The sequence below is a fragment of the Arvicanthis niloticus genome, chromosome 12 (assembly GCF_011762505.2).
Source record: "Arvicanthis niloticus isolate mArvNil1 chromosome 12, mArvNil1.pat.X, whole genome shotgun sequence".
Taxonomy (NCBI): Eukaryota; Metazoa; Chordata; class Mammalia; order Rodentia; family Muridae; genus Arvicanthis; species Arvicanthis niloticus.
In genome coordinates this window covers 67,294,692-67,321,811 of record NC_047669.1, presented here as the reverse complement: position 1 = coordinate 67,321,811, position 27,120 = coordinate 67,294,692, and the positions used below count along the sequence as shown (strand labels likewise).

The following is a 27,120-nucleotide window of genomic DNA, read 5'->3' as shown; positions in this document are numbered from 1 at the left end:
AGGCCCTCCAGTGTGGCTTCTTTATAGTCTCCCAAGTTCCTTTCCACAACCCCTCACTGATTACTCTATAAATAATTGTATAAACGCATGGCTTCCCCCAGTGGACTCTGGTAGAATTGTTCTGTGGTTTGCCATGAGGACTTAGAAAGAAGGAACACACATAAACACACACACACACACACACACACACACACACACACACACACACACACACACACACTTAGAAAAGACTCTCACAACAGTGGTATTGTTCTTAGAAATTCTTATGTCTATGTGAAAGGCTTCTCCTAACAGACATCATTTCTGATGCTTCATATTTTCATGTGGGCCTTTACTTTTTAATGGCTTCTCTTTATTTTTTCTGCCTCATAGTGACTGATGTCATTAAATTACTACACAGAGTAATCATAAATATTGTATTATGATATGCATTTGCAAATTGAGTCATGTCAGGGAGAAAGGGAACTATTACATAATTTCTTCATATTTACTATTTTACATAAATATCACTTAATAGGAAGCTAGTGTCAAGATGTCTGTACTAAATTGCTGTGGTGAAGCTGAGCTTAGGAAAGAAAGTGCATTATAAATAGTATCAAAACAATGTATTATCAGATTCTTCTTGATACAGGGAAATCTATTTTTAGAGTAGAAGCATTATCTCTGAGACTTGTAATAACCAACTTTCCCGTTATCATTAGAGCCACTAAAATGTATTTGCAGACTTGATTATAAAATGCCATTTGTTACAAACTCTTAATCAATTATTTTGTTTTAGGGGCTTTTTATTTTTGTTGGTGGTAGTGGTGGTGGTTTTTGTTTTGTTTTGTTTTGTTTTTCATTATCAGCAAATGGCCAGCATCTGCAGATAGAAATAAAGAATGGGCATTTGGTAACTACATGAATTGACACTTAAAAAAAAAAAACAGAACAAGGAAAGAAATATAAGAGTTTCTATTGTTCTTTCACACACACATGTGAACACACACACACATACACACACACACACACACACACACACACACACTACTAGGGATTGAACTCAGGGCCTCACACATGTTAAGGAATTGTTTTGCCTATCTCACCTAAGCTCAGTCTTGTTTTTAAGTTTTATTGGAGAACAAGTGTCATTAGGTCACCTAGGCTGTCTTGACTCTCTATGGAGCACAGGTAGGCCTTGAACTTTGATCCTTCTGTCTCAGCCTCCAGTCTAGATGTAAAGATAGGTGTGTGGCACTGTTCCCTGCTGTTGACAATGTCATTCCATTGTGACATTAAGTAATACTAATGAATTGGAATTAGCTTCATTCAGGTTCTTCAGAGGAAATACTCAGTCCAACAAGCTCTCCTCACCTCAGATGCCAGGTACACATTTTTAGTTCTCAGGTTACCAACACTTCTCTGTGCCTTGGCTACAAACTTGAAGCATTCCTACTCTCCCACTATGGGGCTTGGGCATTTGTAGGAACAACTCACAGGACTCCAAAAACATTTACAATTTCATGCTGTTGTTAGTGTCTGTAATTGTTATTAGTTATTATCAGAAAGAGCCAAATGAATGATGTAAAAAGTAAAGTGTTGGGGAGGAGACCTAGTACTTAGGGCGCCATTCCCGTTGCACAGTATCCTCCAGAGAAGCCCACTCAGAGGCAGGGTCAAACCAACAGATAGTCTTTATTAGCCAGCCAGTGACTGCAGAGACCCTAGTGCAGACCCCAGTCTTTCTTGGGGTGAGCTTTTAAGCACAAAGCCTACATCCTGCACTGACACACTACAGGTAGTAAGAACAGGTAGCAGGAAGCAGAACTACAGAACCCCAAAAGTAAGGTTCCTCTATTTAGAGACTCTCCCAGAACTATGGACTTTGATGGGTTCAATCCTGGTTCTGGATTTGGCAGGTGTTACTTTTCTGTGAAGAGTTTCAAAGCCCAAAATAACGCTTCTATCCTGGTGTCAGTCGTCCTACGCTCTGGGGGCCTATAACAATGCCCATTTTGAACGAATTCTTGGCCCCACACCTCAGTGTATAGATACCAGCCTAGAAGCTCTCTGAACCTTTTTGCTTAGGACGGTGTGTATGTGTTCTTTTACCTAACTTACGTGATTAGCATATAAAATAATGGATTTCACTACAACATTTTCATACATACATGTCAATGTAGTTTGTTCATATCCACCCTCACCACCCTACATCCTTCTCCACTCCCAAGGCCTCCTTTTCTCTTTCCAAAGAATTCCTCCACTGCTTTCTTGTCCTATGAACTTATAAATCAAATTTGTGTATATATGGTGTGTGTGTGTGTGTGTGTGTGTGTGTGTGTACAGGAGAACTGGGAGAAAGGAAAAGGCAGAATGAATGTGAGTACTGCAGGAACACAAGGATGCACTATGGCCAGCTGTGGGCTGTGATACTCATGTAGCTCTGTGTGTATGGTAAGCTGACATAGAATTCTGCATTCTTCAGCTTAATGTCAGTTTTCTCACTTGGTTGTTATTCTATAGTTACCTAACAGGCTACCATGGGAAGAAAATGACAAAGGTTGCACCAGACCTCTCTATCACTTTTACAGTTTCCCTGAATTTATAATTGTTCCAAAATAAAAATGTAAAAGAGCGAGAAATATGCCCACCCTTGCAAAACATTCTTTCAAGAACAAAAAAAATTTCTAAAACTTTTTTGCAAGGGACAGTGATGCCGAACTTCCCAGGCTTACAGCTTCTCTCTTTCCTAAGTTATTCAAATATACAAAATTGCTATGTGCTTCTTCTCTCTTTTAATTAATAGCTGAAAAAAAATGGAGCTATGACTTTTATACTTAATGTGTCTTAGGCACTAATTTACAATTGCTAATGGGTAGCAAAGGATCAAGGACACCAAAATCACAATTTAATGTAGAAAAATCTACCAACCTCATTTAGCACACTGCTACAACCCACATGACCTTAAGGATGTGCTTTTGCCAGAACCGTCAACAGAGGGACAAAATGCACTCCATTTTCTACTTTCTTCTATTTTAAAAAGAAGGATTAATGAATATAAATTTGCTCCAATTTTATATCTTAACAGCTTGCAGAACACAGACTTTGGAAACTCTATGTTTAAATAATTGAGCCATTGATTATTTCAGGAGCATAAATTAAACCTTCCAGTTTAATTGTATTTAAAACTGACAATTATAATGCAAAGGAGATTTCCAGATAACTTTTCCTTTTCTTCCTTCAAATTACCTCTGATAAACCTTTTTCTTTGCAGAGAAGTATTTGTTAAATGACTAGACATTGGCATTCTTTAATTGCTAATAGGGTTGTCTCCCATCCAGCCTTAGTAATTCAAGAAGAAAGTAAAAATTCCTGTAAGAAATAAGACCGTTTGGAATTCCTCGGTGGTGTTCTGTTTTTTAAGTGAGTTGGGACAAAGTCTTACAGACAAAATTTTTTTTGGGCAACACAAGTTCAGGTCCTTTGTCTATACTTTCACTTTCCAGAACATTTAAGGATTTCAGAAGCACAGATGAGGATCGATTGGTGAAAGAATAGGCTGGAAGCAACCTGGGGCTTTTTAGTAGTCTCTAGGTAACGGGTGCCTATTAACATTCCTACCTACGTTGTAGAAATATAAATGTTCTCAGACCGCAACAAAGCTGCCTCTGAAACTGACAGACAATATGCCAAGCACATACTGTCCTTTCCAACATTCCAACCTTTCTGGTTTGTGAGATACCTGCTTTGAGTGGAAATTATGAGCTCATCACAGAAGATGTAGGAATGATGCTTGCAGCATACTGGCAGTAGAAATCTATTTATGTGGCAAATGAATATTTTTGTGGCAAAATGAAATTTGTGTGTGAACACAAATTCATGACACAAAATCTGGCAGAAAAAGCTCATAAGCCCCAAGCTGGCTGTCATGTTGAGAATGACAAAGCTAAGGCAAAGAGAGGCTTTGCAACTTGTGTGAGGTGTCCAAGCTGCAGCTAGAAGGTAGTCATAAACCATGGTCTTGAAGCTCTAAGACATCAGTCATGATAGAACAAAAGACTGGGTCTCTGGAGTAAAAGCCTGAGGACTTTCTGAAAACTCACACCTTTCTTGCAAAAACTGCAACTCCCAATTTTCAGTCAGATTCATGTTCTCCACCAATGAAATTGAATAACAAAATCTGCTTTTCTGAAGAAAAAGAAAATCATCAAGAAGACATGAAAACTGAGCTTACCTGATTCATTGATTCATTTGTCAAAATACAGCTTTGCACTCTAAACTTATAGGAGGCAATACCAAACCTCCTTTTTTTCTAAGTAAGAGAGTTCAATTATCTCTACTACATTTCTATAACAAAATATCCATGCTTTAAAAAGAGAGAAAAAGAGAGAAGATTTATTCGTCACACAATTTTAAAATCTGAAAGTCTAAACAGCATGGCTCTATCTCTACCAAGTGCACATGATTCCACCTCTATCACATGACTCCATTTCTATCAAGACCCCATCTGGTTGTGTCTGTCTTGTTAGGGAAAATGGAATCATGATAAGAATACACATGAGGGAACAATTACATTTGAAGAAATGAAAAAAAAATCATGAGGGGACTGAAAACTCCGTTAATCCTTTCATTAGTTCCACATTCAAAGACCTAACCACCTCCCAGGAGGCTCCTCCTTTAACTTCTCCACATTGCACATTAGTGATCAAGCTCCAGGTGGCTTTTGGTAACACTTTAACCACATCCAAAATGAAGCAGAGAATATTCATGAATGTCAAGACAACTGAGCAGGATATTAACTGTGAGCGATCAAATTAGGCAATCAAAAGGAAGGAAGGGTGGAGGAAATACAAGGGGTACAGAAAGCACCAAAGGATGTGGCCATCAGTGCACTGAGAGATGAAAAGAGACTGAATTATGTGTTACAGTAAGGAGAGGGGGGAGAAGAAAGAAGAAAAAAGTAAGAAAGAAAGAAAGAAAGAGAGAAGGAGGAGGAGGATGAGGATGAGGATGAGGAGGAAGGAAGGAGGAGGAGGAAGAAGAAGTAGAAGGAGAAGAAGGAGAGGTAGCAGGAGAGGGAGAAGGAAAGGAAGAAGAAGAAGAAGAAGAAGAAGAAGAAGAAGAAGAAGAAGAAGAAGAAGAAGAAGAGGAAGAGGAAGAGGAAGAGGAAGAGGAAGAGGAAGAGGAAGAGGAAGAGGAAGAGGAGGAGGAGGAGGAGGAGGAGGAGGAGGAGGAGGAGGAGGAGGAGGAAGACTTAAACCAAAATAAACATCCATAAAAGTAAAACATTACTTTTAACACTACAGGAAACATAGTAAAGTACACAGTACAGCAGTTACAAACTAAAGCTGAACTTTGAAGTAAAAAAACCCAACCCCCCCCCCAAAAAAAACAAAAATCAAAATCTTGGGATGATTGAGTAAATGCAATTCTCATAGATAAGAATACACATGTATTTAAACACACATGCACACATGCACATATGCACACACATGCACACATGTACACACATATACACATGCACACACATACACACATGCACACACATACACACATGCACACACATGCACACATGTACACACATGCACACATGCACACATACACACACATACACACATACACACATGCACACACATACACACATGCACACACATACACACATACACGCATGCACACACATACACACATGCACACATATACACACATACACACATGCACACACATACACACATGCACACCATACACACATGCACACACATGCACACATGTACACACATGCACACATGCACACATACACACATGCACACACATACACACATGCACACACATGCACACATGTACACATACACACATGCACACATGCACACACATACACACATGCACACACATACACACATACACACTAATGACAAGGGAGAAGAAATGACAGAAGGAATTGAAGATCAGAAGTTTATCTCAGAACAGGCTCTGGAAGAAAAACCATATTGTAAAGTGGAGCAGCTATTGATTTATGGAGTTTTAAAAATTGAAGACAACGAGCCCTTAAAACTGATGAATCCTAAGGGACTGTCAGTTCTTTGAGAGCCTAGCAACATTAGAAAATTAGATTACTGGCAGAAAATGCTAAGGATTTTTAGAAAAATGGAACAGAAAAAAAAATATCTCCAAAAGGAAGGTAAGGTACTTAGAATTTACGGAATTCTCCTGGGGCAAATTCTAGAGGACGATGAAGAAGGGCCCAAGAGAAACTGTTTTCTTCATCATTCCATATGCAGCTGCGAGGATGTAGGTGAGTGTCTCTCAAAGTCCATCTTCTCAGAGGCATGGTACGTGAGGTGACACTACTGGAAAGTTCTGAAACCACAAAAGCCTGGAGCACAATAAACAGAAGTTGGCTCACTGGTATTGGGTGGTCTTAGCCCCCATCCTCTCACTGTCTTTCTCTTCACTTTGCTTTCAGCCTTCCATAAGGTGAACAACGTCCTCCACTACATTTTTCCATCATAATATACTGCTGCACTAGAAGCTCAAAGACAGCAGGAAGAAGTACCCATGAACAGAGACCCCTGAAACCCTGAGCCAAACTAAAATTTTCTGTCGTATATGGTGAATCATCTGTGCTGTTCACTGTGTAAAAGAAATAACAGAGTACCCTAACTAAGACTCAAAGGAGGGCATAAGATAAAATCATTTTCAGTCACAGGCTTCCTTTTGAATTCCTCCAAAAGAAGCCACTTGGGAATGTGGTCCTGAGCCTGAGAACCTGAAATCCAGGTCCAAATGGAAAGAGCTGTAGATTGAGAAGACCTGTGTTAGGCCTCATAATGTTTCAGAGATTTCCATGGAAATGGAACAAAACTAATACATATTTTTACTGTGCTTACAAATGAACACTCATACAAATTGCATGAAAATTTCAAGGAACAATGGGCAAGGGAACGAATTGCAGCAGTACACGGAGGAATAAAAACAGTAGAACTTCCTTAAAATGGGTTGTAAGAGAAGTCTATGTTTACCACACTCTGCTTGGCCCAACAAGGTACAGTGCAATGGCAATATAAGTACTGGTAACAATTTTAACTACTAATAGTCTTTATGAATTGATTATGCCTGTGAAAGTTACTTATAGATAAGATTGAAAAAAATTAATTAAAAATGGTAACGAGAAATAAGCTTACAACAACTTTCAGCGATGTAGCTGAAAGTTGAAAATGGTATGGGTGCAATGCCCAAATTACAGAATGGAAGAAAGCCTCCATTGTTCCATACTGACCAAATAGCATATATGCATGCATTGAAAAAACCTAGCTCATAAAAAATATAGTTTCTCCCCCATGGTATCGCAGTTACCCTGTGAATTTTGACATTAACTGTTAGTAGTTGTGTTTCCCTTCACTATATTGTTATGGTGTTAGCTATGTTGAGTAGCATACGGATTATACCTCAGTCACTTTGGTGAGCATCCTTGTTAGACTATGCATGCATGCACTGCTGTGCTATATTTCCAGGGAACATTGAGAGAAACAATACCGCTCAGTCAGGTTCTTCATTTTGGTAAAGATGAACCATGTCCAAAGACACTGACAAATATTGATGCTATAAATTATGTTGTACATAAATAACAATAATCTTTTGGAATTTATTTTCACTTAGTTTTGTTGCATGAGCTAATGCTTTCTGGAGAAAACCATTAGCCATAGTGGGAATAGAGGTTTTGCTGACATTGTTACTGAATTTAATGGGGCTATATTTTTTTAGTTTATCCTCTATGTATATGGGGTTACATTTGGTTTTCTTTGTCTTATTCTATGAAGCATTTTAATTGAGAATAAATGTTACATTGCTTTTAAATTTTTTTCAATGACACAAATGTTCTTGTACATAGCAAGATGGTTTTAGATTACTGTTTTATAACTGGGGATGCATACTAGCATGAGTTTATAAATTTTTAAAAGATTTGTGTGTGTGTGTGTGTGTGTGTGTGTGTGTGTGTTTATACATGGATATCTGTGGCAGGGAATATGCATGGAGTGCAGTTGTCTGCAAAGAACAGAAAAGAGTGATGGATCCTCTGGAGCTGGAGATGCAGGTGGAGAGGTACCTCATGTGGGAGTCTGGACCAAACTCAGGTTCCTTTGAAGAGCACTATGTGTTCTTAACTGCTGAGCTATCTTTCCAGCTCCAAATTTAGGAAGTTTTAAACAAAAAATCTGAATGGAGAGATTGTCAACTGTTCTATACAGACTCCCTATAGGCTTTCAATTTTTTTAACTTGTTGAAATACAAGAGGCCATTCGCATGATTAGTTCAAGGGTTCTCATAAATAAACAAGACACTTTCACTTAAGCTGTAGAGAATCATTTAACTTAAAGCCATGAGCTGAGTTTGAGAGTGAACTCCTTTCAGACCTTTGAGCCACATATGCTTTTGTTCCCTTCTCAGGGGCACAGCAATTGCGGGCATCGTGTTTGGAATCGTGTTCATCATGGGGGTCATTGCAGGAATCGCCATATGCATCTGCATGTGCATGAAAAACAACCGGGGGACCCGCGTGGGAGTCATCAGAACAGCGCACATCAATGCTATCTCCTATCCTGGTAAGTGACACAGCTCACTTTCGAAAGAAGAAACAGTTTTGTTGCTGAGGCTCTAGTTCGTCAAAGACATTAAAAGACTCTCGTTGAAATAATCCCCAATTTTCTAGAGTATTTTCAAATAGTGTTATATTGAAGCTTTAGCTTTGAAGAGAGATCTTGGTTAAAAAATAAAAAGAAAGAAAGAAAGAAACAATTCATATTACATTTGAACATAGTGCTACTCTCAATAGCTACAATCGCCAGTCAGCCAGAATGAAGATAAATAGAAAATTCACACCCATTCTGTCTACCTACCAATGAGTTCTGACAAGTAATTATGGAGAAAGTGTGCAATCTGTCTTAATAAACCTGCCTCCGAGGCAGTTGGTATGTATGTCTCTAGGGAAAGTATAGAAAAACCTTCTTATAACCTCATTAAACAAAAAGTATAGCTCCCACATAATATTATCATCTTTAGCAGAGAGAAGAAGTGACATTAATAATTTGACAGATACATGTTAAAAATTTGCTAGAACTTCTACATATAAAAATATTGAGTGCATGAGATTCTATAAACAAGGCCCTTTACTTTGTATTAGAGAATCCAATAGTTTTTTCTGTATCACTTGGTATATGTACCATACAACCTATGAAAGATGAGCAGTTTTATGAACTCACACCAACTGCAGTTTGAACTCTGTATAATATCAAGCCAGTCAAAGTTCTGACATAGAGAAGTAGATGATCTCCTGGCTCCTCCCTTTACTAAGGAGCAATTGAGAGTTTATAGACAGGAGCATCATTCTTCTTCAAGGGTGTGGCCACTTGCAGTTTTCCGCTTAACCATATCTATATGGGTAGTACTAGCAAGAGTTAAGAAAACTATCAGAAAAATAAAATTAATTGAATTGTGAAGGCACATGTTGGGAAGATATCTGGGAGTTGGAGGAAAGGGGGCTAGACATGATTATATTTCATTGTATACCTATATGAAATTTTCAAAAATAATGAAAAATTCAAAAAGTGCTCAACAATAAAGATATGTTGAGCAATTTCTAAATTTGATAACTTGTAGGATATTGTTTTCACACCTCTACCCATATTCATTCTCTCAGTCTCATAAGAAATGGAACAACACAATGTACCTTCTAAGTGCATCCACTGCCAGTCCTTCCTTGTTTAATCTTACCTGCTTCAACTGGAGGAAATGCATTTCAGATGAGTGTAGGAGTATATCTCCATTTGTTCTTTTTTCTTCTCCCATATCCACTCACTCTCAGGTCTTCTTCCATATGGTATTTATCCTTCTGTGGTTCTGTCATTTAACCCTCATAGTAGAAAGAAAGAGAGGGGAGGGGGACAGAGAAAGTGAGAGAGACAGAGAGAGAAAAAGACAAGGAAGGAGGGGAGAGGGAGGAAGGAGAGAGGAAGGGGTAAGTGAGAAGGAGAGGGAAAGGGAGAGAGATCATATACTAATGCTTTCTACAGTTACATATCTCAGTTCCCAAACTGCTTTTCTGATTTTAACATATAATTTATCTCATCACTCATTGGACATCTCCACCAGAATATCTAATCAGTGTGCAGAAATGAACACACTTAAAACTACATTTCTCATCTACTCTCCACTCACTACCTATAGTCTCATCTTTGCTCTTCACAGTAATAGAAAAAAAAAAAAAACTAAGACAGAGTCTCATTACCAGCTTTCACCTTTACTGCTACAGCAGTATCCTAACTTGCCCCTCAGTACCTAGTGCTTCATCCTAGGTATCCACCTTCAAAAGTGGATGCCATATTAACCTTTAAGGGAAGTTGAGCTCCCACCTACCAAAAGGAATCATTTCCCTTTGCCTCCATCAAAAAAGGATATATAGCTCACCAGTTAGCATATACCTGTATTTATCCATGCTACCATCTATCCCTTCTCATTCTTCTACCCTAAAATGCCTCCATCTCGTTCGTTTTTCTTCCTCCCCCAACTATTGCTTCTTCTTCTAACCCAGCTTCTCTTCAAGCTCCTGCTCCTGCTAGTCTCACCATTTTTTTTTCTGTTCTCTATCCCCCTGATGTTTCCTCTTCTCACACAGATAACCCTAACCTTGTCATCTGCTGGCTGTATTCAGTCTCTCCTCTCTCTCTCTCTCTCTCTCTCTCTCTCTCTCTCTTCTCTCTCCTCTCTCTCTCTGTTCCCTGTCTCTCCTCTCTCTCTCTCTCTCTCTCTCTCTCTCTCTCTCTCTCTCTGTCTCTCCTCTCCTCTCTCTCTCTCTCTCTCTCTCTCTCTCTCTCTCCTCTCCTCTTCTCTCTCTCTCTCTCTCTCTCTCTCTCTCTCTCTCTCTCTCTCTCTCTCTCTCTCTCATCTAGACTCTTCCAAATGATTCTGGCTGTTCTCTCTCACATCTACAGTAAACAGCCTTCTGCCTAACCATATCTCAGGGTCATCCTGTTGTCAGTTAATATGGAGGTGTCTCATTCAAACCACACGTATGTATTGAACGATGAGGTAGAGAAATACATACAGTTTTCTTTAACTTTTATTTTAAGGTGGATCAACAAAATAGAGATGAAGTCAGATTTTTTTCCCCATAGAAAACTTTAGTTCATGATATTTTGTATTTTAGCAATAAATATATTTAGATAAAATAAAAAGGGAGCTGGTAAATATAGAGGGTGGGGAGCATTATTAAAGATTAGATTCTTGGCTGGTGAGATGGCTTGGTGTGTAGAGAGCTTGAGGACCTGAGTTTGATCCCGTCAACTCACATAAAGTTGGAAGGAGATAAGTGATTCTACCTCCATGTGTCTGCTGTAGCCCGCACATGCTCAAATACACACCATCTGTACACAGTGATATATTTACATTTTAGAAATCAGAGACTAAGTTTGAGAAGCAGAGTGGTGTACTTTCTTTCCCTTGGAGGCAGTAGATTTGGTGATCAGATTTGAAAATCTCTTCTTCTGTTTTTTCTATTTTCTCAATGAAATAAGAACCCCATCTTCTAAGAGTGAAGAGGGACGTGGATATAGTTAAGGTGAAGAAAAACGAAGAAAACAATCTTAGAGAGAGGAATGTGTGAAATGCCTATGTAATATATGCTTTCTGAGCAACACCAATCCAAGAGCCACCACATCTAAGAAAAGGTCACTGCTTTAAAGTGAGATCAGTCTGCATGGCTGGTTTCTTGTCTGGTTACATAATGCTCCTACAAACAGAATCAGGAGAGTTAAAATGTTGGATTTTAATCAAAGCCTAGGTGCTGTCAGGTAGTCATGCTGCTATAGTTGTTATAGTCAGAGAGTCCGTGCCATGGTAGCCCCAACAAGCTACGCTCAACCACCAATTCTCAATGGGCTAATTAAACAGACAACAATGAAAAACAAAACAACAGTATTTATTCATTGTGACCACACTGGGAAGAGGAACAAATAAACGGAGCCAGGGGTCTCCCCCACTCACCCATCAGTCCATCTTTAAGCACCTGACATCACACTTAGACTTAGAGTACAAGAAGTATACAGTTTAGCAGTCCTGGCCAAGGTATGGTCCCACCTATTACTGACCCATTATGTCTTCGCTATAGTCTCTCCTGCAAGGTGACATCACTTGTCAATCACAGTCCTCGGAGACAAGTTCCTCTTCTGGCTGAGATAAAGCTTTAGCCTTGAGCTCCCAGCTAAAGATTCCTGGTGAAAATTCTAATTCCTAGAGGTCCATGTCCTGATAGCCTAAGAAAACTTTCAGTGTCTCTCTTTAGTCATCCCTCCCACCATGGTTACCATAGGGACAGAATGATGTAAGTGTCTGGATTAACAGATTCAAAGGAGTAATTTGAATGGTACATAAATACCAGATGACAAAGGGCAAGAAAACAGAAGAGAGGTGGCATAAATTTAAGTTGCAATGAGTAGTCTAGAAAAATAAAAAGCAGAAATCATGCTTTAAAGAAAATAATTTGAAATATAATTGCTAATAACAAGTGAGAAAGGATAACAAAAATCATGACTGTCTTAGGGATGTCAGGCAGGCTCACTTGGACCAGGAGTGGTAGCAGACATTTGGGTGGAAAGACAACTGTGGCCCTCTAATAAGTCTTCAGTGAACACAGATTTATAACAGGAAAGGTTACAGATATCTATAAGATATAGAAATGGAATCTTATGGTTTGTGTGGTACAGAAAGCTCAGACCTTTTAAAAGAAAATAAAGAATGGTTTGAAAAATAGCTTTAACATTACATATCAAGCCAAGGCCCTGCAGAATGTAGGATGCAGGAGAAAATTAACTCTGGTTTGATAGTGTGGCAGAAAAAGGCAACTTTGGGGTGGAGGGATTGGATTTTTTTTAAGTTATCATCATCATCATCATCATCATCATCATCATCATCATCATCATCATGTGATATTTGTGACTGTGTGCGTCTCAGAGCACATGTGAAGGCTAGAGAACAACTTGCAGCTGATTCCCTTCTCCCAGCTTTTTGTAGGTTCTGGGTTCCCAGCTTTTTGTAGGTTCAAACATAGTTTCCAGGTTCATAGGGCAGTCGCCTTTATCGCCTTGAGCCATTTCGTCAATGTGAAAATCAAAATTTTAATTAGACACAAGTGTGAAGCTATTGTTTCCAACCATCCCCTAGGATAGCAGTCTTACAATCCACTTCTTTCTCCAAACTCAAGACCTCTTCTGAGCCCACAGCAGCTACCTTCTCCGTGGCTAATATTTCCATGAGAAATACTCATGATCAGGACCATGAGGAGGCAGCAGTTGATGAAGAGCTTACTTCTTAAGCAGAAGGAACTGAGTTAAATCTCCAGCAGTCAGGTAAAAAGCCAGGCATGGTGGCATGGGTGACACTAGGCTCCCTGGGACTTGCTGGCCATCTACTCTAGCCTAATCAATGATGAGCCTCCTAGTGATAGCATCAGTCTTAGTGACTGAGAAAGAGACACTTTTGATTGATCTACTCACACATGCATCAATGCTCAAACCACAAAACAGACAAAGAAGTCACCCATTCTATAGCTGAAGGGATGAAGAAATAGAAGAAAAACACCTAGGACTGTTTGAATCCAGGCTTTTCCCACTGAGATGAGCACACAGCAAAATGGGGAGCAGGGAGTTAGATATACTGGGTGTAGAAAGTCGTCCTGCATTATAAATCTAAAATGAAAGCTGTTCTAGGATATTGTCCTTCTTGTGGTAATAAAAGGATTCAGGATATGATCGGACTTGTCCTGATGTTATCTGTTATCAGAAGAACATAGGATTCTAATATGTCTAGAATTTGTGCTGTGTCAGAGGGTGAGGCAGAAGGAATCATGCCAGCCACTCAGGAGCCTCTGTGTAAACTTTCTGCTCTGGGTGGAGCTCAAGAGGATGAAGTAGAAAAGAACTTGCTTGTAGAAACAGTACTAAAAATTGTGTATAAAAAGAAGTTTTGAACAAGTACATAAATTCCATACATGCATACTATATATATATATATATATATATATATATATATATATACATATACATATATATACACATATACACATATATATATGTATATACACACACAAATACACAGAAACACATACACATGTATATACACACAAATATACACACATATTCACACATACACATAATGTGATTGACTAGTCCCCTCAAATACTAAATATATTTAAAATCAGTAATAGTTAAAATAAGTTTAGTATAAACAGACATACCTGGACCACAGGATGGAGCAAGTAGATTAGCAAGTAGATTTTGTAACTGAAGCATAATAACATGAGCAGTGAGGATTATTTAATGGGCAACATTTAGATAGTTGGCTTAGCCAAGATTAAAACTGTAGAAAGGTAAACTTTACTATGTCTACCAAATATAAAATTGTGGCTCACACCTCGGTAATCTCAGAATTCAGAGAGCTAGTCTGTGCTACATTTTGAAGTGTACATCATCCTACACTTCATAGCAATATGCTGTCTGCAACAATTGTATAATTATATAAAAATAAAAAGGGTAAACTCAGAAACAGAATGGTTATGAATCAAATAAATAAGACTGATTTTATCCTTACAAAGAACAGAACAGTAAAGGTGGGGGGAAAAAACTAACATTTTGTTAAATATACCTTTTAGAGATCAGAATGTCCAAAATTATGTAGTTGAATGAGCAACTTTGACAAATTATTCTGTTTTGTTTGTTTGTCTTTGTTTTTGGAGACATGGCTTCACCCTGCAAAGAATAGGGTGTTCTCAAACTCACAGAGATCTGTCTGCCTCTATCTGAGTGCTGAGCTTAAAGGCACGTGCTGTCAGATCCAGCCAACAAAATATTTTTAAAGTGAAAGATGTCCTTTATAGCCTTGTTACTTTAACTATTCTTAACTCTAAGAGACCAACTTATAAGTTACCAGGCTGAAACAAATGTGAATAAATACATCAATTACCCAGCCTGAACTTCAAGCACCTAAACATAATGTGGAGGCTTTAAAGCCCAGCCTTGACCAGAGAAATGATTGGATAAGATAGCTGTGCTTTCTCATTTATGACTTTTCAAACATGACAACCTGCCTGTGTCATGCTAGAGTCTGTAGACTTTATTATTCTTTTGTAAATAGATTCACCATGCCATGCATTTGCAAATTATAACACCTAAGCATTGTGTAAGTCAGAAGATTTCTAGAATTTCTATTTCAAATAATTCATTTAGAACACTAAAATCTCCTATGAGAAGATGTTTGTCAGTCATTTATAATAAAAATGTTAGCCCCGGAGTAGGTAGATGTAAAGTGAAATCATATATACCCAGTAGCAATAAACTTTAGGGGAAAATACATAGCAACATAAGCAATGCTATGCTATAAAATAGCAAAGATGCTGCCATTTTATGGAACCGCAAATGTATAGATTCACAAATGGCCAGAAATATAGGTGTGATCACTCAGACTGAGGTGACAAAATTCAGGATAATTTTCTTCTGTATCTAAATTTTCCCATCTTTTGAAACATTGCTTGAAGGAGTTGAAAACTTGGCATTTCTTCTCTAATTTTCATGTTTCCCCTCAGTATCTTTTGTTTATTTATTTATTCACTCAGTCAGTCGGTTTGAGACATGGTTTAACTATATCTTCCAGGCTTAGCTGGAACTCAGTTTATAACCCAAGCTGTCCTCAAAATTCAGATCCTCCGGCCTCAGCTCTCCATCACCAGTTTTTTAATAATATAGACATACCTGACATTAAAGATGAATAGCATAATTATACTACTTACATGAGGGAATTGGAATACCAGAAATGCAAGAGTTTCAAAGGATTCTGCTCTATATAGGCATCTGCACATCTTCCAGAAACCACATGCCCAATTGAAAAAGACCGAAGTCCTTAATTAACTAGGATTAATCAGTAATTCCAAAGCTAGTGCCTTGAATATCTAGTTCCTTATGAGACCTTACTGTCATGAAGAGAGATAACACAGTCCATTATACAACACAATTTCAGACATGTCCTCCAGTGACTGTATTGCAAAAGTTGCTCTTCTTTCATGATGAGTAGGCCTCAAAGCACCACTCTCCAGCATTGCTGTCATTTCATCAGAATTCAAAGAACCCACGAATGGCAAACCATTGTTTCATAGCTGAGATTGTGATGTTCAACACACAGCAACATTAACCACAAAGATCCTCATTGACCTGTCCCCCAGCAATGTTCATAGCATGGCAGAGCAAAGCATAAATGCATCACACACACACACACACACACACACACACACACACACACACACACACACACGGTAGGTTCATGACAGAGAAGGAAGGGGTGGAGATCTGTGGATAATTTAGTCTGTGTTCCTCATGCCAAAGGCAAGAGAAACTTCACCCTAATAACCAGAGGGACCCACCTGTTCACCAGCATGATGGGACAGCCCATTGGGACTTGCTAGCTTATGTGAAGGCTGTACATCCTTTCTTCGTATGCATGAAACATTTTGCAATTCTTTGTATCAGCCCTCTTATACTTCACAGAGCCAGAAATTGGGCACGACATCCAGAGAGAAGGTAGATGCCCTCTGCAGAGAATTACTCCATTTGCTAATAGAAGACAGAGCTTAGAGTCAGGCAGGTCTGAAGAAAAGCTAAAGAAGTTGAATCTTTGCTGATACCTGGATACAGCTCAGTTCCCTGATGAAAGACATCTGCCCCACCCCCCAGGACACTAGTGGGTGACTTTACAGCAGAGCAGGGCTCTCTGGGGACATGCCACTCAGTTGGATGGATCCATAGTCCTCTTTTCTCTGGTTACTTAATCCCTTTCCTCACTTTCTCTGTCTATCATGAGGTCAGTAAGAGAATCCAAACATTAGGGTCTTGCTAATGAAAGGTACACCAGAGGTACATGGGTCACTTGTATGTTCATAGTAGTCTAGGCCTAATATGTGCACACGTGCGTCTTTATCACAGTGCTGCAGCTCCTGGGGGGAAAAACAATTTGCTGAAATGCTAGCTGTTCCCTGCTGTCACAGCAATGCTATAAGCTTGGTGACTTAGTCACATTATTGTGACATTAGTTTGGGGATCTATGCTACATTCATAGTGACCAGTTAAGGTCTGTCTCTTCCCAATAGGATCTAGTCTCTGAGAATGATTTCATTTCTGGCTTTTCATCCTGAAGACATAGATGAATTTCAGCTCCCAGGTGCTCCTCTTCCTCCAGTACAGACAGGATTAGGATCACTATAAAGTAGGTGTGTGGGAAACGTCACTATCAAATATAATAAATGTGATTATTAAATGCACTAACATAGTAAATTAAATTCATATATATTTTCAAATAAAATTTAGAAAATGGAATTCCTCATCTCCATTCCCAAACTTGTTGATCCTACGAGTTCCAGGAGCTCTCATCCTGAATGCGCCATGCTTTTACCCCTCTGTTCACCCTCCAACCCTTTTCTACTTTCCCAGCGATCTACAGACTACAGATCTACAGCCACTTGGTGCTTTATGAACATCCACTCTTTAGAAGAGGAGTATGTTCTATTTACTCTTGTAATTCCATCACCTCTAATATCTGCAGCCTTTGTCCTCTCAGCTGAAAGACTGTGTTTGCCAAAGTACAGTCTCTAATCTATTTTTCTATATATCACAAAGATATTTACACACTGGTGTTTACTACAGCACTGTTCAAAGTAACAGTTACACAAACAACCCAGATCGGGTCCCACAACAGAGAGGTAGACAGAATGTGGTCCATATTTGATAGAACTGTCTTTAGTTACAAAGAAGAATGAGATCACATGGTTTGTAGGAAAATGAGTGCAACCAAAGAACATTGTACTAGGGGATTCCTCCAGTCTCAGAAAGATATCATGGCTCCCAATAGTGATCCTAGATTTTATATAGATACCTAAGATCATGTAAGACATGATAAATTAAACAAAGAACAAAGGTGAATAATAATGGGTGAGAGAAAGGGAAAGTGGGGCCTATGGGAAGGGTATTGTGCAATGTGTATTTGTCTGAAAATGTCCTTTTTATAAACAGTGTTGTGTTCAGTGAAGATATGCAATGAGTAATTTTAAAGAACTAAATTTTTTGATCCATTTTCTAAGAATGTCACATCACTGGCCCAGCATGAGGATAGTGAACCCTGTTCCTCACCAAGCTCATCATGGAGATGGTGAACGTTGTTCCTCAGCCTCATTTTCTATGTCTCCCTTTCCTCATTCCTTCTGCTGAAATCCACACACCCTCCTGTTCCTGTGCTCTTAGCCACACTTGAATTGCCTCCCGCTTTCGCACTCTGCCTCTTCAGCATCATACTTCTAAGGGACTTTCTCTAAGCCCCATCTCCAAACACTCTCACCCAGGGCACTGCTTTATAGAGAACTCATTTATTCAGCCAAACCTGTCCACTTTCTCAGCAAATATTACTAGTTTTGCAAGCAGAGAGTGTTTCCACCCTCAAAGTATCTAGCACAGTGATTTAACAGTCACTAAAGCATTTAGTAAATGCCTGATCTTTTCTTTTTCAGTGGCACCGCCCCCTTATACTTATGATCACGAGATGGAATACTGCACAGATATGCCACCACCATACTCTCCAGCTCCACAGTCTTCAGCCCAGCGCTCTCCACCTCCTCCGTATCCTGGAAATCCAAGGAAATATTCCTCCTCTCAGAACAGACTATGTGACAATTAGCAATTTTACCCAGAACAAAAATGCCTCAATTTAGAAACATGCAAAAGAAAAATGTTTGTCTACTGGCTAGGGTCAGATAATATCTCAGGCAGAATGTCCATGTGGAGCTGGCTCTTACCCTGTTCGGAGCTAGGTGGAGAATTATGCTTGGGTCTCTGAAGTCACAGATTAAGCGATTTATGAATCCACAGAGGCACAGTCAGATTAAGCAGTGCAGTTGGCAGACCATCTGATAATCACACTGCTTTAGGACAAGCTGAAGGCAACTTCAGTATTGAACCAGAATACAGGACAGAGGATAGTCTGGTCTACATCAGGAAAGAGCTGCATTCCATATAGCTTTAGGAGAACTAGAACAGTTCATTATTTCATTTATCCACAAATATGTATTAAGTGCCTTAGAGCTCACTTTGTGCCTGGCAACATTAGGGGCCCTGGGTGGAAATAACCAGCGGGAACTTTGGTTCCGGCACAGGCGTACCTCATCTTGTTGCACCTTGACCTTTTGCACTTTGTAAGTGTTGCATTTTTTTTTTTTTTTTACAAATTGAAAATTTGTGGTAACCTTGCACCAAACGATGTCATTTTCCCAACACTAGGAGCATATTCCTTATCCTCGTGTCACATGTTGGTCATTCTTCACAAGATTCCAAACATTTTCATCATCCTATTATTATGTCTGTTATGGTGATCTGTGTTCAGTAATGGTTGGTGGTGTTATAGTAGCCTTTTGTTTGGGGATGTCATGAATTCTGCCCCTATAAAACGGTGAGATTAGTAGATTGATAAATATTGTGTGTATCATATCTGTTCCACTGAAAACCTCCGCCCCTTTCCTCCTCTCTTTCCCCCTATTCCGAGAACAGTATTGAAATTAGGCCACTTAATAAACCAACAGTGACTTCTAAATGTTCAATCTTAAAGAATCATATAGTTCTTGCTTTAGCCCAAAGCTGGAAATAATTCATCTTGGTGACAAGAGCCTCTTCAATTCTGGGATAGGCTGAAAGGCCAGCATCTTACACCAGCTTGTAAGTTAAGCCAAAAACACAGATGAAGCTTTCTCAAAGGAAACTAAAACTGTCTCTCTTCAAACACACCAATGATAGAAAAGAAAGAGAACATCGACCCCATTGTTTACAAGAAGAACTCTTCAGCTGTGTGTGCAGCAGAGCAAGACAGCCATATTCCCACAAGTCCAGAACTAGGACTTAACGCTTCATTCTACAAAGGCTGGCAGAGACGAAAGAGAAATGTAAGCATAGCTTGCATGCTGTAAGAAAAAGATTGAGAGGAACAGAGATCAGGTCCTGAAGTTAAAAAAAGGAGCTACCCCTGTAGTATCAAATGGGAAAATGAAACCTCAGGCACTGCAATGGAGGTCGCTGCCCCCTGTTCTCTCAAAGACCTAGTTAGGATCGCACATAAGATGGCTGCTTAAAGTAGAGTCTACTGTGGAAAGAGTTGCCTCTGGAACTCAGCCAGAACAAACAAGCCATCCTAACTCCCAACCTCAAAAGACAGCCTGGCTTTCTTGTTAGTGTCTATAACACAACTGGTGACTTTCACATGAAGCCAATGTTCAACATTCATTTTCTAGTCAAACATCCTAGCCCTCTTAAGAATACCCAAAGTTTGCTCTGCCTATAGTCTATAAATAGAACAACCAGATCTATTTTTGATGTGACTTAATGAATGTTTTAAACCAAGTGTTGAGACTGCTCAGGGAAAAACAAGGTTTCTTTCAAAACCTTACTGCTCATTGACAATGCGCTGATCACCCAAGTGCTCTGATGGAGATGTACAAAGAAACAAACCATGTTTCCATATGGACTAATGATTCCAATCCTACTCTCTGTTTCTTAGACTATGGTTAGCCTCAACTTCCAAGCCTTATTATTTAATAACTGCCTCTTATAAGGTTATAACTGTTATAGAAATGGAATCTTCTGGAGGCTTGGCGAAGTCATGGAAAGAACCCACGATTGTAGACCCGTGACTCATGAAAAGAAGTCAAGAAGTCAGTTTTAATGCACATGTGGAGGATGTAGATTCCGGCCCTCTTATATAATGTTGCCTTTGTTATGGCTTTGGAGGAGGAAGGACCTACAGACATGGTAAACCCACAAAGCTGCTGAAGGTGCGACCCAGCTACTATGTCTCATGATGTCACTACCAGAGGAACAATTGCTCCTTATGGTGAGCAATGAAAAGATGTTTTGGTTCTTCTGGTGAAACATGCTCCTGGTGAAAGGTGCTGTGGGCAGGGATGAGGTGATAGCACAGGCTTTGGAATATTTGTAAGTGACTTTATAAGACGGCATCGAAATTGGAGAAAATGATAGTTTTGAAGGAAGAAACACCTGCATCAAAAGCCACCAAATGGTATCACATGCCCCAGAGAACCCTTTCGTGAAGTTAAGTTCCAACCCATGTAGCAGACTTCACTGTCTTATTATTGGGAGGAACTAACTAATCTTCCAGCTTGAACAACCACCAGCCTAATTCCCAGCAACTCTCACCTCACCACCACCAAAAAGATTTGGACCTGCTGAAAGCTTTGGTACTAGTTGCCATCTTTTAGCAGTGAAATATTTTCTAAGGGTGTAGACATTACTTATCAAACTGTAGTACAGTACAAACATAATTTAATGTGCACCAGAAAACCAAAAAGTATCCACGTGATTCTCTTGTGAAATTTGCTTTACAAGAAAGACAAGCAGCTGCATGGGTAATGTTGAAGTGTTGCTGGTGTGGGTATATCAAAGGTATGCCATCTTTAATGTATGTCTGTAAAACAAAACAAAAAAGCAAAACAAACAAACAACAACACCCAGTTTCAGCCTTACTGTTGACTAGCTAGCTTTGTGGAGCTCTTCCATCAAGATTCCAAACAAAAAGGTGGCTGTGTAGTAAAGAAATATTCTAGAAAGGATGTCTAAAATGAATGACAGATCAGTCCTTTTAGCCTCAAACTTTCTGCTTATGTTTTAGGTAGGTGGGACAGCTGTATCTGTAGCAATGAAAGCACAGAAAGCAATGAAATCAATCTTATTCATTGACTCTGACTATTTCAACAAGATCATAGATACCCAACAGATTCTGGGAGCTAAGCTCTATACGGTCATTACTAACTCCTCCTAAAAACCCACATGACTTTAGTCAAAGGTATATGAAGGGCGCTACAACCATAGAATAAAAGGTGAGAAATCAAATATTCCCAGGGTTTTTATATCAGTAATAAAACATGTCATTTGACCATACATAAAAAGACTTTTTAAAAGGGCAAATGAATGCTCAAATATAATAGATATTTCTTCCATTTTATAAACTTTAGAAAAGTTATCTAATTAATGGAAAAGGCAAGAAGACACGGGGTTGTCTTTTGCCTGAGTACTAGTTTTTGTGAAGTGCTTACCTTTAAATGTAAAAGCAGTCAATAAAAAATTCCAGTGTGTCATGTTCTACTCCAACTGACCAAGTGGTCCATGTTTTTACATGGGTCTTTTTGTGTACTTTCAAACTGTTTGCCCAATACTAAAAGTAGATGGTCATATCTTTATGCTGCTTTAAAAGAAAACCTAAAACACTCCATCTGGTATCATGATTATAATTCAGTGACATTTCAAAATGATACTTAAGATACTTGATAAATAACCAAAACAAATATCTTACAATATAAGTTATGAAATATGAGCTTGTAGTTGAAAGTTAATATGAATAAATAATGCCTTTTACTGTATCAAATATCTACAACAGAAATGTGTTGGTCTGACTGAACATGGTCTACAGAAGTTATTGAGGCTAGATTTGCTTTGAGTGACTTGCTTGGCTTAGGCAAGAATAATCTTAGCTTTGAAGATGTAAAAGCCTTTGGGGGTCCTGTCTGTTCCAGTAAGAAGCTTCCTGCCTGGCATGAAGTATTGGCATAGTGTTAATAGTACATGGGCTTTGATTTATTTTTCTTTCACTAATGTGATTCGTTTCCACTACTCTACTGCCATAGTTCATAATGTCAAAGTCATGGTGATCCGAGAATGTTGTTTGCAAACCCACTACACACTTCTGAAGAAAAATAGAGGCAAATCCACCGAAATCGAATACTCATCTTGACTCTAATGCACATATACCAAGTGCCTCTGACATTCTATAACTACTGCCTGCACAGAAACCATTTCTGTCCACACTATTTCTCTTTGAGTTGTCTATGGCTCCCCCTAAGGCATAACACAAACTTATATATTTACAATAGATGAAGAATTTTGCTGTTTTTATTAGTATCATAATAACATAGATGTCTAATAATATCGTAGATGTCTAAAGTTCACTGATGATTTCCAAAAGTAATGTATATCAGAGGAAAACAATATTTGATGTAAAAATTTGATCATGGTTATTTAAGAACTAACCTTTGCTATGGCTAATTTGTTTACATGGAGCAATAAAAATGAAAGAATTTATTATAACAAGAGTGGTAGTTTGGGGGTTTTGTTTGGTTTGGGTTTGGGGTTTTGTTTTTGTTTTGAGACAGGGTATTTCTGTGTAGTTTTGGCTGTCTGACATCTCTCTTTGTAGACCAGACTGGCCTCAAACTCAAAGATCCTCCTGCCTCTGCCTCCTGAGTGCTGGGATTAAAGGTGTGCCCCACTACCGGATTAAGAAGAACTGTGTTTTAACTGCCTTGTGTCATTATTCCTCCCTCTTTCCTCCAGAATGAGCTTCTTTTTCTCTTCACAGGAAAATAGATCTGTCGCCACACTGCGTTTTTAATTCGCTCTCACCTAAGTGATTTGAGGAAGAGTATTTTACCTTTGATAGCTAAATGTCTGCTCTATGAAATATGAATGATATAGTGGGTCTCAGGGGTTTCCTGAATACAAGATGAATGTGTGCAATGTTTTTTTTTTGTTTTGTTTTGTTTTGTTTTTTCTTTGTTTGTTTTTTTTTAGTTTGGAGCCTGAGACTTGGAAACTATCCTATCCAAATGAGCCCAAATTAAAATTTAAAAACACATCATAAAATAACAGCATCTAGACCTGTGCATTTAGAGTTAAATTAACTGGAACTAAATTAAGTAAAAAAAAAAAAAGTCTTCAATCTCATCAACCTGTCTCAAGTGATATGGCTGGAGCCAGCCAATGTGCACAATGTGGTGTGCTTGAAAAGTCTGGGAAGACTGTGAGCAAACAGAGAGACTCTAAGGAATTCAATCACTTCCAACCAGAGAGCTTGGTAACTTTGTCAGTTAATTGTAATGACCTTCAATAATGTAGAAAGAAAGTATTGCAGTACTAACAGGCTGTGCTATGCAGGGCCCCATGAGCAATGATGCCCTCTCAGCTCCTTCCAAGAACAGAGACAGGAAAGCTATTGCAAAAGTTAATGAGCTAATGACCGGAGACATACTACTGTCTCATCTTGGAGTTGGTCAGACAACCTTTGTCTCTTCACAGAGTCAAATCCATTCTGCAAAAGCCAGCTCAGCTTTAGACAGCACCAGAGGATTCAGGGCCAGCTTCATCTTCTTAAGGCACAGCACTGCATTATTCTGTTTTCAATAAGCGGCTGTCCTGCACCAAACAGAAACAACACTTGCCACGCATCTGCACTCCTTCAACCTTGTCTTTGCCGAGCAAAGCCCATTTGGACAAATCTCAGTTGTAGACGATGGAGCTCTAATGCCCACGGGACATCAGTACCAAGGTGTGTGGGGGGGGTTAGATGGTGTGATTTCTTCTTTATCTCTTTAGTTTTTTATTGCATGTATATATTCATTGTTCATGACATGTTGTTGTTTCTCTTTTTAGCTTCATAAAAACAACCTAACACCAGATTCTATCATCACAGGATCCCTTGCTAGTCACCACAGAAATATCAAAGGGCTACCAGATCCTCACTCAGAGCCTGCTTAGAAAATAAAACATTTATCAACTGATTGTAGACACAGTCTCTAAGGAATAAGGCTGTGTTTTCATGATGGTCAGTGCCACTGTGTTAGGTTTCAAGTTGTCAGGATCTTTGAAAAGGAAAGTTGTCAGGCAGCCTGCTTTCCACCCTCTCCAGGCCTGCCCCACCCCTTCTGCCTCCACCTCATATTGAGAAAGGAGTCCAGGTTTAGACTAAAGACACTTTGATTTGTGTTTCAGTCTCAACCATGTTCTAACTATATGTTTTCAGGTGTGTGTGTGTGTGTGTGTGTGTGTGTGTGTGTGTGTGTGTGTGTGAGAGAGAGAGAGAGAGAGAGAGAAAATATGTGTGTAAAAACACATAGATTATCACTGTCTTTCAAAATATAATCAATCTCACCTGTATTGGGTTGTTGTAATTATTATAAGCAATGTATGAAGAACGATTGTCACACGGACCTTATCCAGGTGGATGACTCATACAGGCTTTAATGTATATATGGATTCACTTTACAACATTGTACCCCACCCAAAGCCATGCTAACTCTATAATCAAAGATCTAATTAGCCATGTTTGAGTAACAAAATACCATAGAACTGAGTGGTATGAAACAAGATCCATATTCCATTTCAACAGATCAGGATTCCAGGTCTGCCTCAGCTGGGTCTTCTATGGAGCGCAGGAGCTCTCCCAAGCTGCAGTAGTATCAACGCACAGATAAAGAAGAAGTCTGCTTCAAGCTCTCTCCCAGACATAGTTGTTGACACAAATCAGTTCCTTGAAGACATTTGGATTAAGAACCTCCTATGCACATTGGCTTTTGGCCAGAGGCTGCCTTCACTTTCTTACCATGTGGGCCTCTCCATGGAGCAAGCAAATGAGAAGATTCATGGGGTCAGTGAGGATGCTAGTAAAAGATAAAGAAGTAGCAGGAATCACAGAATTTTGAAACTTCATCTCTCTGAATTGAAAGCCCACCATTTCTACCATAGCTCTCACTTAGAAACAGGGTACTGGATTCAGTCTACATAAAACAAGAGGAATCACACCAGGAAACAGAAAGAAATAGGTGGAGAGGGTCAGGGGTCATCTTGGTACTCGTTCCCAGAGCCAGGGTGGCTTATCACATTCTCCTATGGATATATGGACATTAGGCAATGTAGAAAAATAAATGTTTCCTTCTAACAAGGACATAGTGACTCAATAGCTAAAAGCATTTAAAGGCCGTACCTGGCTTTAATCAATTTGCGTTTCTTGAAGTGACAGTGTTAGAGAGAACCTGGCAACACACAGAGGTCATGCTAGCCAAATGCCACATTCCTGAGCAATATTGAAAGAGACATGCCCGGCTTGTGTTTCTCACAAATCTCATCTAGGCTCTACACGTGGCGAATGGCAGAGAAGGGAGTCTGCCACAGACCATTCATGTCTCCAGACTAATCTCATCAGGGTCCCAAATTCACCAGAACAATTCCAAGACAAGTCTCCAAATGAATCTTCGTGGATCAAGTTGCTCCTCAGCCTAATCCTGAATACCTTCAGTAAAAATGGAAACAATAAGCCCAAGGAAAAGCTTGAGACTGCACACATGTGCTCAGAATCTCTGCCTTCTCTGGAACAGGGAGAACCATCAAGTATCTCACAGCTCTGCTTCCTCCTGCTTGGCTTCCCCTCTTCTAAGCCATCATAAGTAACTTCTAAATGTAGACAGACATCATTTTCTCACATGTATTTGGCTGTCTGTGATAAGTGAATGAGAGATCTGGACTTGTCTCCATGGCTTGAAACATGGGCGTTTTAATGTTCTCTGACTAAAATCTATAGACATAAACCAAGATGAGACATTTTTCCCCTTTCTAGACCTTCTCATCAATCACACTTTCTGATGATTTTTTTTTTTTGGAAGCTGACCAAAAGGGTCAACTCTTCCCAATTCACTTCCTGTGAACATGCCTCAAAGAACCCCTCTACGCCCCTCACCATGGTGTGAACACAGGACACTAGCTTGCTTTCCTGTTGGTCTTGGGGATAAATCATTCTCTTGCTTGTTTTGTGGAAATGTATGTGTTCATTACTCAGAACAGCACCAAAGGGCCCAAACTCTGAGGAGAAGACTATAGTTTTCTCAGTCAGCAATCACTTTGTCCATCTGCTTCTCCCCCTTTGTAGCCATTCTGTTTTCTTCATAACCAGGATTAGCTGTCTTTCTCTTTTTCATTGTCTCCTGGGGCTATGATACATTTATATCATGGACTAATTGGGTAATAATATTCAGTCAGAAAAATATTGGACAGTTTAAAATACTAAGATTGGGTTGGGGTGACAGATCAATTAGTAAATGACTTACTGTACAAATATGAGGACCTGAGCTTAAGTCCCAGAACAAACATAAAAAAAGAAAAGAAACCTAGAAATAATGGACAGGCATGTGATACCGGCAGAGGCAGGCAGATCTCTGGAGCTCACTGACCAGCCTCC

The 27,120-nt window shown here is 39.2% G+C and overlaps 1 protein-coding gene across 1 annotated transcript in view; it reads left to right on the top strand.

Annotated features, from left to right (window-relative positions):
• Nucleotides 1–23,204, top strand: part of Cyyr1 (cysteine and tyrosine rich 1) — a 92,603-nt gene extending 69,399 nt beyond the window's left edge. The window contains exons 3-4 of the mRNA XM_034514719.2: nucleotides 8,422–8,576; nucleotides 18,569–23,204. Of these exons, the coding sequence (XP_034370610.2) occupies nucleotides 8,422–8,576; nucleotides 18,569–18,735 (322 nt within the window). The 3' untranslated portion in view covers nucleotides 18,736–23,204. The remainder of the gene's footprint in view (nucleotides 1–8,421; nucleotides 8,577–18,568) is intronic.
• Nucleotides 23,205–27,120: the final 3,916 nt, after the last annotated feature.